This window comes from Ptychodera flava, chromosome 22, assembly GCF_041260155.1.
Source record: "Ptychodera flava strain L36383 chromosome 22, AS_Pfla_20210202, whole genome shotgun sequence".
In the NCBI taxonomy this organism is placed as follows: domain Eukaryota; kingdom Metazoa; phylum Hemichordata; class Enteropneusta; family Ptychoderidae; genus Ptychodera; species Ptychodera flava.
This window is the reverse complement of record NC_091949.1, coordinates 12,892,831-12,908,202: the sequence shown is the minus strand read 5'-3', so window position 1 is coordinate 12,908,202 and position 15,372 is coordinate 12,892,831. Positions and strand designations below refer to the sequence as shown.

Sequence of the window (15,372 nt, the reverse complement as noted above, 5' to 3'; positions counted from 1 at the left end):
CGTCCAATCTCCAATTTACCTTTTCTGTCGAAGGTAATTGAAAAGGTCGTTGCTGCTCAGCTGAAAGACTTCTTGAACCAAAACAATCTACTCGATCCACTTCAATCTGCCTACAGACAATATCATAGTACAGAAACAGCACTCCTCCTTGTTCATAACGACATTCTCACTGCTCTTGACTCTGGACAAATTGTTTTACTGGTTCTATTGGATCTGTCTGCAGCTTTTGATACCATTGATCACGACATACTTTTACAGCGTTTATCAAATCTTGGGATCAAATCTACTCCTCTTCAATGGCTTCGTTCATATCTCACAGACAGATCCCAGTCAGTTACATTAAATGGACAAAGATCACTGCCTCAAATGCTGCGATACGGAGTTCCTCAGGGGTCTGTTCTTGGACCTCTCTCGTTTCTAATCTACATATCACCACTCGGACAGCTCATCCACCGCCACAAACTCCAGTTCCATCAATTCGCTGATGACAATAAGCTGTACCTATCTTTCAAGAAATCCAATACCACGTCTGCCGTATCTTCTGTTGAAGAAACTGTTAATGATATTATGAGCTGGATGACACAAAACAAGCTGAAGTTAAACAACTCTAAAACGGAGGTCATTTTAATTCGATCTAAATTTGACCATTCACCAGCGCCTTTCACTGACATCAACATCTGTTCCAGTGTTATTGAAACCACTTCATTTGCGAGGAACATCGGTGTAATATTTGATGACAACCATACATTCCAACAACATATTGGTGCCACTTGCAGTGCTATTCACTTCCTCCTTCGCAAAATTGGTCGTATCAGAAAGTACTTGTCCAGAGATTCCTGTGCCACCCTCGTCCACGCCGTTATATCTTCAAAGCTTGACTACTGCAATGCTCTACTATATGGCTTGCCCGATACACAATTACAGCGGTTACAACGTGCCCAAAACACAGCAGCTAGAATTGTTACAAAGACCAGGAAATCCGACCACATTACCCCCATACTTATGCAACTTCACTGGCTTCCAGTACATCATCGCATTGTATACAAACTTTTGCTGATTACTTACAAAGCCCTAAATGGACAAGCTCCACAATATCTCAGGAATTTAATAACACCATGTGCCTCATCACGTGTTCTTCGTTCATCTGATAAATGCCTTCTGCACACACCTAGATGGAATCTGACTACCTATGGTCGCCGCTCCTTCTCTGTAGCAGCTCCTGTCCTTTGGAACTCTTTGCCCCTGGACATAAAAACCTCTCCTAATGTCAACATTTTCAAAAGACGCTTAAAAACTTACATCTTCCAGAGAGCATTTTCATTGTAACTCTAAGCGCCACTGAGCATTGTTTAACTTTGGATATTAGGCGCTATACAAATTTTCTAGATAGATAGATAGATAGATATTGACTGTTTTGATGTACTTTTCACAATGTTAGACTGAAAGCACACACTTTCATCTGTAGTCTTATATAAACACTCCTATCTGGAACGATCAACCATTAAAATGCATAAATAAATATTATTCTGAAAATGTTATGGAACTTAGAGGGTTAAATAAATGCATTCACATAGTCATCGGTAATCACGCACAACAAGCTATTATGCATAACGTTTTGGTAGTGATAGTCTTATTGAATTTGTACTTAGAGGTGTCTTGTTTCTAAAATCTTAATGATGGATGAAATTAACTCTACACTTGCCATATGACAGGCGGATAGTGTAAGTCCATCTCTGGCCATAATTTTACCTGGCATTAAGTATCGTATTATATTATAACACTGTTATCGCTCATCTGATCATTACATTACATAGACATAATAACACTGTCGTTTGTTTAAATAAATCGTCTTCATCCGCTTCCTTCCAGAATTGTAGCACATAGTCTACGGTTAATTCAAGATGGAAAGGACTACTGCCACTCAAGCTACACAAGTGCAAGACCTTGCTACCACAACAAGTATACCTGCAGACAAGCAATTAGTGTTGTCTTTAGTATCAGGGATGACATTATGTATTGGCGTAATATTTGTTGTTTCAATGTACCTCATTATATTTGCGGTAAAGAATCGTCGTAAGACCGATCACAAGAGAGTGCATTCTGGGATGCCGGCGTGTATATATTCTCCCCTTCGGACCAAATGTAAAAATACGCCAGATTTTGCGAAAATAGTGTCAATGGATACCTGCGACATTGCACCGGAAGAAAAAGACAAATCATGGACTGCAAACATTGAGCATGGACAGTTTACAAGCGAAAAAAGAACTATTGACTCCAAATATGCTCGAAATACGATATCGTCAGGAACGCCTACTACTACAGAGAGAAATGATAAAACTGAAAAGTGCGTAAACCTTGGCACTGTCACAAATGTTGTCGTACAGGACACCATTGTTAGTCACATTGATGAAAACACCCAAATGGAGAATGACGAGTCTTTTCTCACAACTCGTCATTCCATAACCACCCATATACGAAAGGTAAGTTACATTATCCGCGTGGTTTTTAACTACTTTAGACTAGTCTATAGAAGTTATTATAAACAAAAAAGTGGGAAACAAAAACTGTTTTTCATCTTCTTAAAACAAAAGCAGGAACATTTTATTTTAAACATCTTTCTCCATGTAAATAACAAAACATGATTAAATCAAAATTTTAAATGTAAATAAAGTTTAAGTAAAATTAAAATGAACATTAATTAAAAGAAAATTTATGTTATGTTATGTTATGTTATTTATTTATTTGTTTATGAACCAAGAGGTTGCCCAAATTACAGGTTCATTTCATTAAGAAAAGATAAAATCAGGAAAATCAAGAAAATATAACATGACAAAAATGGACAATGAAAACAGAATATAAGCTAAGACAAGAAAAAAAACAAGTAAAACAGACTAAAAGTAAAAAAATGCAAAGATTTCTAAATTTTATTCATTGCAAATAGTATTTAAAAAGTTTTGGCTCCGTGATAAAAAAGACATTTTAAAATATTCGTACGATAAGAAGTTGGTCTAAAAAGAAGTATGCGACGCAAGGCTGTTATACATTCGTTAGAATATCGATGGTAGTAGAAATTATCCCTTGTGGCGAGCAAAACGCCGCCCCTTTCCTCTTGCTTTGTAATGAATCTTGCCTGTCTGTAGTTATTTGTGATTAGTTCAGAATCAAGTATAGCTTGATTGAGCCATATTTCCGTTAGAGTTACGACATCTAATAGTGTCATTGAAAATTCAGTTCCTCAAGCTTCTTGCAAATACGGCGGGTTTTCTGATGGTAAATTCTGAGTTCCCGAGTATTACAAGGAAAGTCTGTTTCGACTAGAGCAGTAGTGCTGTGGTATCAGGATGGGATAGGGGTTCGCTGTATGTGTCAGATGGACTGTGATTATGATTCAGAAAAGAATCGGAAAAACTGGGCAAAGAACATTTCGTTTACGGCTGCGAACAAGAAATCATATTCGTGCAGGTCCATGTTTCAAATAAAAAAAATAGAAGCAAAATGAACATTAAAGTAAATTGTATAAGTAAAATGAAAACGAAATGAAATGCATTATAACCACGGTTCTCTACCCCACAGGGTAACAGTGATTTAACTATCGCCGACAGCTGCCACAGTGTACCAGCGTGCTTTTCGGTATCTATAGTTACACAAAGTCGACTGTCATGCAGCGTTCGGTCGTTATGTCACAAAACAGATCAGATTTTGTTGATACCTGTAGGTAAATGTATTTTTATCAATGAATAAAGACACAAAAGAGGACTGTTTTCCCTGCACAATTTATTTTATGCGACCTTTTATGTAAAGAGACAACCCGACTCGTGTTTCATTTTAATCAGAAAAAGTTTCGTTTCGAGTCCTTCAAATGCCCCCACCATACCATTGATATTTCCAAACCTCCCTCCTCTAGAGGTGTTTGTGAAGCCTAAGCTTCGGAATCTGAGTGTTAATCGCAACATTTGACTGGTCACGTCACATTTAGCTTCCATGTAAAGGAAAGCAAAAATAATGATGTAATGTGCTTTGATCATCCAGGATACAAAAACAGATGGATACACAACCTGCTTGGCTGATGAAAACTCGAAATGTTCGACATCAGACACGGCTCGAGAACTTTGTATTGGTCCGATTCAACATGATGACAACAAAGAAAATATGATCTTACCTGTGCAAGTGAACGAAAAATTCAAAGAGGCAATATTCGATCACAACGGAGGCCATCTTACACTCGAAAACTACGGTATCAGCTTGTTTGTTCCTCCTGGAGCAATCGAGAATGGTGTCAGCCAAGCGGTCAGCATTGAGCTTAGTTACGATAAGGAACACATGCCACATTTACTAGCTGGAGAAGCGGTCATTAGTCCAGTTGTCATTTGCCGGCCAAAGGGACTTATTTTCAAGGAATCGGTAATATTAAGTTATCCTCACTGTGGCAGTGGTCAACACAAAATCAAGCACCTTGTCTCAGACACTGATCACAGTGAACCCGTCTACTATAGAGACTCTTCAAATGACAAGGACAGCATCAGTTTGGTAATGGGTGGCATGTGCCTTCGGGTAATCGATCACTTCACCCTTTACGCAAGCGTAGCAGAAGGCCTAGTGACCAAAGCATTCATGATTTTTGCAGACCTCAGAAATAAAGATGGCATCACTTTGAGGATTTGGATCATGAATAACACCGAAGATGCGTTGAAGGTGGGTTAGCCTTTAAGATACGATAATACACACATTCTGCAATTTACTCTATCGCAATAGTTTTTGAGAGTCCAACACGAAGTAGTTATTGTTTTATTATTATAACAGCAGTTACTATCATGGCAGCAGTTCATACATGCAAGTAAAATTATAATAAGTAATGAACATACGCTGACATCGGAGAATCCCTTCCTGTCGACCAGAGGGTATTCGGAATAACTGGGTTTTGAAAGCCTACCTTACACAAAGTTATGTATTATGTATTTGTTATGTCTTATCAATCGACTAAAACAAACTACAAAAATCGTCCTCCTTTGCACATCCCACAGGAAAAGTAAATTAGTATGCTATCGTGATACTGGGCGGTGACATTGCTTTCAATTGCAACTATGATGTTACATGACAAAAACAGAGTTCAGGTTTGTTTATCTATGAAAATATGAGTAGGGCTTTTACCTCCGGTTACGCTGATGGCTTATTATTTTCGGCTGACCGACTATATTCTACTATATTGATAATAGTTCCTGTCTTCCTAACCATAGCAACAGTGTGATAATATTCTGTGGGCCAAATTACTCTGAATATGGTTCGCGTAAATGTTCGGGGGGATTGCTTATCCACTCAAGTGATAACAAGAATTGTTCTTTTTTACAAAAAGGAAGTAACGAACAATCACGAGTTTAGAAAGAAGGGAACAGAATTGTTCGGACCCAAGCCCTATACAATTGATAGCACCTCAGGGGATGTACAGATTGAATTCAAGGGGGTCGTGGATGGCTGGTCAACGCCTAATACATTGAAGGTAAGTTCATCATATTTATAGCGAAAAAGCCTTGTTTGTGAAACGAAATGTGTTCAACGGTGACAAAACGATAGCTTTGTCTACATTGTAGTGACACATATCAAATCATGGCTTATCAAAGCTAAATTATTGTTTCTTTTGCAGGTTCCTTTAAAACGATTACTTGAACATCCGATAGATCATGAGCAGATAATTATTAGTAGAAAAGAATGCTTATCGGCACAAAGTGATATTGTCTCCATGATGGTCTGCGCCTATCAACTACAGAATTCCAATGCGGAATCAGTGAATATGCCGATCTACATAGACGTATCACAGGTAATATTTGTCAGTTTTTCTAATAACATATCATGTCATGTGACTTGTATGTAAGATGTTTTTTTCTTCTATGGTATTAATACAGCAATATAAGCAACTAATTACACATTACTTCAATCCAGGGTAAGATATTGAAAATAAAGAAGGGCGTATCTACACAACGATCGCGCGTGCGCTCGCTCTGTAAGGCTTCTATTTTCTCATGGAGATTATTTTTCCATAGCAGGGTTCTCAAGCGAAGATGGAACGGAGATCTAATTATGGCACTTGTACCGGTACTACTGAACCACTACCAGCGGCTCTACCACTTGGGCTCTGTCAGCGGATATGCCTACACATGGATCCGACGTTGGAATCAGGCAGTGACTGGCGAAGGCTGGCTGAAGAGATAGGACTGGAAATGCCTGATATACAATTACTAGAAGAAAATAAAGTCGGGAAGAGTCCGACCGGAAAACTTCTGAACATTTGGCAATCAAAGAGGAAAGGAGTCGAGATCAAATATTTCCAGGAACTCAGATATCTCTTTCACAAAATTGAGCGTTACGACGTGGCCAGATATATTTCTAAATTTATTGGCGTTTTCGAGAAGGATGGCCTCGAAGCAGCCGATCAAGCTATTGCGCCAAGTTCCGAGTCACAAATGGTTCTAGCTGAGATCGAATACAATGACATGAAGAAACATGTTATGCACGCACAAGGGGATGGTCAGTGGGAAGAGAATGTCACTCAGTCCCGATGTCAGCCATATAGTAATGACAAACTGTCTGACGATGACGATGAAAGCCCAGAAGAATTCTGGACTGACAAAAGCTGTCACCAAGTACAAAGTCAGGATTCTTTCACTGAAGAAAAGTTAGCACTTATTTCACAAAAGGACGGGGATAATGAGAAAAATGTAACAGGACTGTGCAGGGACAGTGAAGTGGCATCGGAAGAATCCAACCTATTAAGAAGTGACAGCGGTTATTACAGTAAATCTGAAGTGAATGGCAATGAACATGAAAGTTGAATGCAAAACCAAAAACAAAAGGAAAACGAACCAGATATGAACTGAATATGCTCACGTGTTTTACAATAGGTTCATCAATAGTAGTACGCTTAACAGAACAATGAGATGTATGTTATCACTATATGTAGCAGGTTTTTTCAACTTCGCACAGTACTGTCAGAGTTTATCACTAATTACAAAACTTTATTTAATATGCAAATGAGCTGTTAATTAACTTGACACTGCTCAATGCTTTATTGGACAATTAGATATCCATCAGATCAACATTGTAGCACGTTTATTTAAATTAATGCTGTATTTTTAGAGTAATGACACTAATTACAAGTTAATTAAATATGCAAATAAACCTTAAATTAACTTGACACTGTTCAATGATTCATAGCACAATTAAATATTTATCAAATCAATATCTGTAGCACTTGTCACAAAATTTTGGTGCCGAAATTTCAGAGTTATATACCTAATTACAAAGTTTATTAAATATGCAAATGAACCCTTAATTAACTTCACACTACTAAATGCTTTACAACTCAGTTAGATATCTGTCGGATCAGTATATGCAGCAGATTTCATCACATTTGATGCAGTTATTTCGGAGTTATATGACTAATTATAAGACTTCATGAAATATGCAAATTAGCTAATTATTAACTTGACACTGCTCAATGCTTCTCAGTACAATTGGATATTTATCAGATCAACATCTGTAGCAAGTTTCATCAAATTTAACGCTGCAATTCACTATACCACTATATCACTAATTACAAAGTTCATAAAATATGCAAATGACCTATTTGTTAACTTGACACTGCCAAATGCTTCTCAGTACAATTAGATATTTATCAAATCAATATCTGTACCTAATTTCACTGACTTGGGTGCCGTAATTTCAAAGTTATATACATAATTACAAAGTTCATTAAATATGCAAATGAACCCTTAATTAATTTCACACTACTAAATTCTTTACACTGCAGTTAGATATCGGTCGGATCAGTATCTGCAGCAGATTTCATCACATTCGGTTAAGTTATATCGGAGTTTATGACTAATTACAGACCTTCATAAAATATGCAAATGAGCTATTTATTAACATGACACTTCCTAATGCTTCTAAGTATAATTAAGCAATAATGCACCCCTCCCGGCCCATAATGGACGAAAGCAAACTTTGTACGACATAATGTACGAGCGAAGCCGAGTACATTATGAAGTGCAAAGTTTGCTTGAGTCCATTATGGGCCGGGAGGGGGTGCATTATTGCTATTATTTTATAGTTTTGGCAATGCCAGTGAATTTGTAGTTGTAGAAAACGAATAAAAAAGGAAATTTAAACTGAGTTTGAAGCCAGTGAGCGTCGTCCAGCATGATCGGCCCTGAATCCACACTGCACAGTGCACTGCACTGAACACGCACGTTCAGCACAAAAAATGACCAGCACTTTCACGGTTCATTTTGAATTGAAAAACGATGTATTTTCGAAGGAAATGAAAAGTAACTGCATCCCTACCGTCTATATCAAACTTGAAACATCACCTTTAAATATCATGCCATTCAAAAAGTCGACACGGTGAAATGCCAGAGATGGAGAAACGGAATGTTCATGAATCGACATCAGTATGATCAGCGAGCTGCATGGTATCAGCTGATCAATACGATCATTATTATGTCGCTAGTAGTACAGCATTCATTGCTAACGATGTCAACAGAGTTCAACATTGTTATTCAAATGTTTATATTTCAATAATAATTGTGTCTATAAATTTAATTTTCGGTGGCTTCTTGAGAAGAGCTATTTTATTTCAGTGAACGACATAACTTGACGTAAACGGGTGCTTGAAAGGTACATGTTGACAAACATATACTGGAGGGTTTCGGTACGGTACCGTCGCAATATCGAGAACAAGGCAAGGTAAAATCACAGACATGGAGAAAAAAACGATGAATGAAAGTTGTCTCCGATTACAGTCAATGCATCAGAATTAGGTGGCCGAGATGTTAGATCAACGGAGATTCCTAGGTCGTCATGATTGTTGGTAGTAGCGACCTTGGACCGAGACTTTGAATGGCTCCGTAGTATGTCAGTAGACACTTCCGGTTTTTTACATCCATGATGACAGCAAGCTGCCGTTGTTGGCTCGTTTACGGCTGGTTCGAGTAGCCTTTCACGCTTGCATCGTTTACATGGCCACTGACATGCATAATATGCCATGTGTCAAACCCAGTATCGTCTAGGAGTTTGCAAACGTACTGAGTTCTGTTTCACCTATACGGCAACGAAGCGAACCATGTTGTAAACAAACGTAGGATACAACCAGCGTATGCTGAGCGCCAGCCAGACAGAGACAAATGCGTGCGCGAGGACTCAAAAAATGTGATAAATCGTACAGTAAGACATTATTATCAATATTGTGCACGATCATCAAGATTTATAGTTTTGTGTATTACATGGTTTATCCGATATTTTCCCTCCTTTTAAATGCGCAGTCCTTTTTCGTTTTCCAAAAAAAAAATTTGCTCGCTGTGGGCCGCAATGCTGAATAATGGAATACATTATCAGTAATAATGTATGGATATGACGTCACAAAATTCACTGGTATTGCCAAAGCTATAATATAATTAGATATATATCAGATCAATATTTGTTGCAAGTATCATCAAGTTTGGTGCAGGAATTTCAGAGTTATCTCACTAATAACAAAAGTTTATTAAATATGCAAATGAGAAGATAATTGACATGACACTCACAGTATCATCATAATGTTCTTAGATTGTCATCTGTGAAAAGTTTCATGAAATTTTGTGCAGTATTTCTTGATATATGTCTACACTGTCATTACCGTCTCCATAGGGAAACCATTGTACGGAAAAAAAAAACGATATTGCATAACTTCATTAATATGCAAGCCACACTAACCAAAATCTAATCAGTTCTTGCAAGTAGCATATGGTACCTGTCTACCAAATCTGACTTGAATCCGTTCAGGCGTTTTTGAGTTATCGTGTAAACAGACAGACAGACAGACACACACACACACACACACGGACAGACAGACAGACATCGCTATGACATTAGCCCACGTGTTTACACACGTGAGCTAAAAATAAAATATACGATATAAGTTTATAATCAGATAATCAGCCTTCAATTGCTTGTCTATCTAATATTATATTGTTACATTTATTACTTTGATGTAAGATGTTATTTTCTTTTAGTATGTCTATACATGATATATCGCTTTTTTAACATTTAGTTCTGTGATTTCCCCGAATACGCACGTTTAAGCTTAAGATACTTAATGTAATTGTATACCTGTGTCTGTGGGTCTGTATGTGGTCATCCTACTAGTAGCTTCAAATCAGTCACATATACGCATTATACCAGAAGTCAGATGTTGAAATGAATTTTCAAAAGCTAAGAGGTTATGTTTTATAGAAATCTGAAATTACTATTTCACTTTCCATTAAGTCAGTTTTTGTCTTAGTAAGTCTTCTGAAGATCCTTATATCGAATTTTTTATTAAACTTGACTGTGTTCAAGTAAAACTAGAAGTTGAAAATTACACAGAGTCGGGTAGGTGACATAACACTATGTGGCAGGAAATAGATACAAGGGCTGAGGTTTATGTATATTTTTTGAGATTCAAGGCACCTTAGTTTATAATTCATGGTAAGTATTTCCTTTTTGCTTTGGATTATTTGTTTGTTTGTTTATGTTTTATTTACTTTCACAGTTATGGAAAGTTTATGATTAATTCATGCAAAAGTTATAAAAAATTCTGAGAGCATGCATTGTACAGCGTTGTGAAATTGTTAGCGGCCAATTCATGTGAACCTTGGGTGCTGGTGAGATACGAAGTCGCAGACTACACATTTTTGACAGTTTTCTTTTACACTTGAGTTACAGCATCTTGGTCTTCTAGCTACAGAAAGTCACAATACCTCATGAGTTCATACACTTCATCACAAGCTGGCCTAGGGGTAGGCTTAGCCAACATGTCAGAACAATGCATAAAGAACCACGAACAAAGAACCAAGGCAAAAAACAATTAAGAAAAACTAGAGTGTTTGGTTAACGTGTCTAAACGCTCTGAGACAAATAGTGTAACGCCCTCTCTTGTCAACATTTTAGCTCGAAGCGTCCCTCACGTGCCAAGGCGTGTGAAAGTTGATTCAAGATCGTACGAGAAGGAGGTAACGTCTCACGTTTGACAGGTGCCGCCAACGAAGCTGTTCGTGCAAAAAGGTGTTCGTGCGAAGTTTTTCAGCGGGCGGGCAAATTTCAAAACTAATCAGCGGGCGGGGAGAAAAATATCGATATTTATTGTGGCGGGGAAAAAAATTCATTACTTTCAGCGGGCGGGGAGGAAACTTTTGACCGTTGGCGCCGGAAAATACGTAGAGGGAGGGGGAAGCGGCGTGCTCAATAGAACTTGAGGAGAAATTAAGGTGAAGGGCGACGAATTCGGACGCGCACACGCTTTAGAACGTTTCTGCGCAGATTTAACTCCAGCCTGCCGCAAATGGGTTATTTTGTAGCGCATGTATTTAACATCACCTGTCATTGTTGAAATTGCGCTTTTACCTAATTTTTTGACCCAGTGTCTTAGAAATACATGTGACCTATTACCTTGTCATATTTTGACCCCCTAGGAAGCTGGTTTTTATTCAATATGAGCAAAAAATTAACATTTTCTCTCCCATTTATATGGCTCAATTTACCCATTCACCTGGAGTATTGTAAAAAGTAGCGTGGTGACACTCTTTTATTAAAAGTGTAAACTAAATGGTATTATGTCAGGAGTTTATTCGCCAAGTTTTGTCAAAATGACACCATTCAAAGCGACAGGAAGAAAGTTCGAAAATTATGTAGTGATATAATTTCGATATCGTCATTTTGTAATCGATACTTATGTTAAAATTTCTTCACAAACATCATGAAAACTATACATTCGATAGATATAGATCTTAAGTCTTGGTATTTATTAAAATTAACTCATTTGCTAAGCGTTTTATAATTGCTTTCTTTAGTTTAAGTGAATTATATCATTTTTAATTATTTCTAAAGACGCCATTTTAACGTCTGTTTCCATGGAAACAAGCACGGTGACCCCCATTTTTTATTTCATTTTTGCACTTGCACAACTTCCAAGAATATTTGTGCAAAGTTTCAAGAAAATGACACCACAACTTAATTTTGACGTTATTCGTAGTACTTCACCTTAAGCGCCTAACTTAGAGGGGAGCAATGTTCCAAGGTATACTGCTAACTGCTCGCATGGTTTTGTGTTGATCTGGGTTGCCTAGTTGGCATCTAGTTGGCAATGGAGAATTTCAGTAGTGGGGAGAGGGCAGCGGGGAGCTTGAATTGTTGTGGGGAGTGGGGAGTGGGCAGACTGTAGATACGGGAGGGCAGTGGGCATCAAAATTCAGTGGGAGGGCACATTTTCAGTGTATACCAGTGGGAGGGCAGTTACGAACAGCTCTCACTTTCCCCTCCAAATTTTAGGTCAGGGTCAAAAATAAGAAAAAGCTGTATATCAGCCTTCATAACATGTTTTGTGATGATTTTCAGAAATTCATGAAATTTACCAGTTGGCGGCACCTGGTTTGATTAATATTGACAAAGTCTTGAATGGGAACAATCGAGAACGGGATATTTCATGGTGTGATCTTGTTTAATCTTAAGAAACGATCAAAGACTGACGGAAATTCTCATGTTATGGCCATTGTTATACATGTATATGTAATACTGATAATTTTGTAGTCTTGTAAGTTTTAAATAGTATATAGCTTTGTAGAGAATGTACACTTGATATAGAGAATCAGAATTCGAGACCTTGAACGTCACGTTTGCCATCTTGTAATAAAGATCTAAAGCAGTGTACGCAATCATCATCTTGGTGTGTCAGCTTCAATTCCTTAAAGCATTACGATCCATACTGGTACCTCAATTCGTAGACCCCTGACTATGCGATCACAACAATAGTATATTAAAATTTGAGCTGTTGTATCACTTACCAATATGACGATTTTGAACATTCTTACAAATGTGGCATGCCATCGTCCTCTTGCACGGGTCGTTAGTTCGACTTGAATCTCTCACTATTACTGACTAATTGATTCCCGGGGGATCAAACTGCCACGACAATAGAACAATGTAAGCGAAGATGGTGGCATGCCAGCAGGGCGAGTCCACCCAATCCGGACACCTGGTACCACCACTTTCCATTACGTTGGCCTGGTTGTGTTTTACCTTGAATGGTATAAATGATTAGTAGACCACCACTAACTATTACGTTGACCTCGTAATGTTTTTACCTTGAATGGATATGATTATTCGACCATCACTTATTATTACATTGACTTTGTTATGTTTCACTTTGAATAGATATGATTATTGGACCAGTTTTGATATGATATTTACATATGGTGTAGTGTTACAAAACTATATGGACGTGATGCACTAAAATTTGAATAGTGGTGGGGAAATATATTTTATGAATTGATTGAATTATCGTACAAACCTATGTTATCTGTCAATTTGGAAAAAAATGTATCAACAAAAATGAAATTTTTTTTCTCGATATTTTGGTTGTATTTCATGATAAAAAGAACGGTAATCGTTTCTTTCACAGTGTTCAATATCATATATGTCATACCAACAAATGGACACAAGCTCTAGAAATACTTGACACTATTTGTCGTTGTCAAAGTGATTTTGTAAAATGTATATCCCATCCATTAATAGGGTTAGTTACGGTTTGAATTCTGATTACAAAGTTCTTTCACTTTCCGAAGTACGAGGGCGCTCTGATACAAAGTAAAGAAGGGATTGCGAAGGGCTCATTTTCGTATTTGTTAGTTTTCTGCAATTCAGGCAGACACTGATATATGTAATACCTACATATTGCATGTTCGCGCCACGAAAATAAAAGAAACTTTCATTGAAATTTCCTTAAGCAAACGTTCAAGCATTTTCTTTCAAAATCAAGAATAAAAATGGGGGTCACAGTGCAAAGTCGAAATATTTACCAATATCTGAAACTTAAAATGGCAGCATCCCTGTGTTATCTATCTCTTTGGGAATAAAATTCCAAATTTTCACAAAAGAAAGCTGGTGAAAACTGTATTTACTCAATAAGCTTAAACATGAGCCCAAACAAGCGGTAGGCCAAAAGATTATTGCAAACCTTTTAGAGTATGAATATCTGTCCTAGAGGTGCATTCTACCTCATCGGAAAACGCGGTCCGCTACACCTAAGTAATAGTGATCCTTCAACTTTTGCTGAACCGAACGATCATTATCATCAGATAAAAACTGTATGTGCTTTTTGAAATTGAAAGTAGTGATACCATAGTTACAGGTTAATCAAGGCAAATATTTCATATTGTAAGGCAATTTTCATGATGCATTAACAGTGATGCTGCTCCTGCCATTCAAAAGGAAAGATTTAAAGGAAAATGCTGACAATGGAATTTTATACAAAATATAAAAATATTTTGCAACTACAAGGGCTTTAAAACTGCGAAGATATCCACAGTGGAGACAATTGAATATTCTGTGAACAGAAAAGATAGAAACATTTTGTTCTGAAAAGTCAGCAGCTTTGCTTCTTCAATTTGCAATCTGTTGGAGGAAGTTTATTTAGAATCAGGGGAAAACCGAAATTTATTATGTGGAGTCATTCGAAACATAACTACTGGCCGAAAATAAATAAACATTCTATGAATGTAGCCACCATAAACCTGACGGTTATAAACATTTGACTGACTGTAATTCAAAACACAGGTCTTTAATCTTCATCATGATTCGAACTTCTTTGATTTTACCTGACATTGTTGTATCCGATGTTCTTTTATTGCAGTCATTTCATAAAATGAAGTTTTAACATCTCTAGAAAAGTAAAAAGTGCATTTCTAGAAAATCATTTAGGTATGAAGTTCCACCTATTTCTGGGTTAAGAAGTTGAAGAATTTCACCCATTTTTTCATGTTCCCACAATGCCCTTTCGTTTAGCAAGGTAAAATTCGATTCTCGTTTTGTTGCTTATAATGCTCTGAACATATATAAGGTATTTTTGTCACATCGACATAAATATATGTACTGCTTTGCAGGTAGAAGCAGAAAGTTTGATAATTCATTCAACATGGGGTCTCCCAATAGGATAGTTTCTGTAGGTAAAGGAAATCTACATTTAAAGTGTTTATATTATATTCCAAATGTGGTGATTTACCACTTTTTCCTATCTACAAAAGAGACTTAGAAGGTACAATAATTTAACTCCCTGTCTGACCTCGATGGCTTCGAAGTCTTGCCATTTTATTCGGTACGAGAAGTCTTGTTGAAGTTATTCAACTTGAAGAACATACCCACACAGCAGTTAAAAGAGTCTTGGACCCTTCTTGTATGTGACATAATACAGAAATCGTTTCTCGTAAACAGTCTATTGAAAAAAAACGAGAAGGACCGACTATAAGTTGAGCAGCTTCTTCGTCGGCCTATGGGGAAACCGAACAATGGCATAATTGCAGATGACCAAATGTT

General features: G+C 37.2%; 1 protein-coding gene across 2 annotated transcripts; it reads left to right on the top strand.

Annotated features, from left to right (window-relative positions):
* The first annotated feature begins 1,773 nt into the window (after positions 1-1,773).
* On the top strand, positions 1,774-6,867 carry LOC139122355 (netrin receptor UNC5B-a-like). 2 transcript variants are annotated; one of them, XM_070687752.1, is made up of 5 exons: positions 1,774-2,480; positions 4,030-4,692; positions 5,351-5,494; positions 5,639-5,812; positions 6,039-6,867. In XM_070687752.1, exons 1-5 carry the CDS (start codon positions 1,902-1,904, stop codon positions 6,822-6,824), a joined length of 2,346 nt encoding a protein of 781 aa, XP_070543853.1. In that variant the 5' UTR covers positions 1,774-1,901; the 3' UTR covers positions 6,825-6,867. The 2 variants fall into 2 exon arrangements, with proteins under 2 accessions (XP_070543853.1, XP_070543852.1); XM_070687751.1 differs by having other exon boundaries at positions 6,036-6,867.
* The last annotated feature ends 8,505 nt before the right edge of the window (positions 6,868-15,372 follow it).

Excerpts from the sequence above, each read along its gene's own strand:
- LOC139122355 (XM_070687751.1), top strand. The coding sequence starts at position 1,902 with ATGGAAAGGACTACTGCCACTCAAGCTACACAAGTGCAAGACCTTGCT. Across the intron at positions 5,495-5,638 it reads CAACGCCTAATACATTGAAG|GTTCCTTTAAAACGATTACT; the intron begins GTAAGTTCATCA and ends TTTCTTTTGCAG. Across the intron at positions 5,813-6,035 it reads TCTACATAGACGTATCACAG|CAGGGTTCTCAAGCGAAGAT; the intron begins GTAATATTTGTC and ends ATTTTTCCATAG.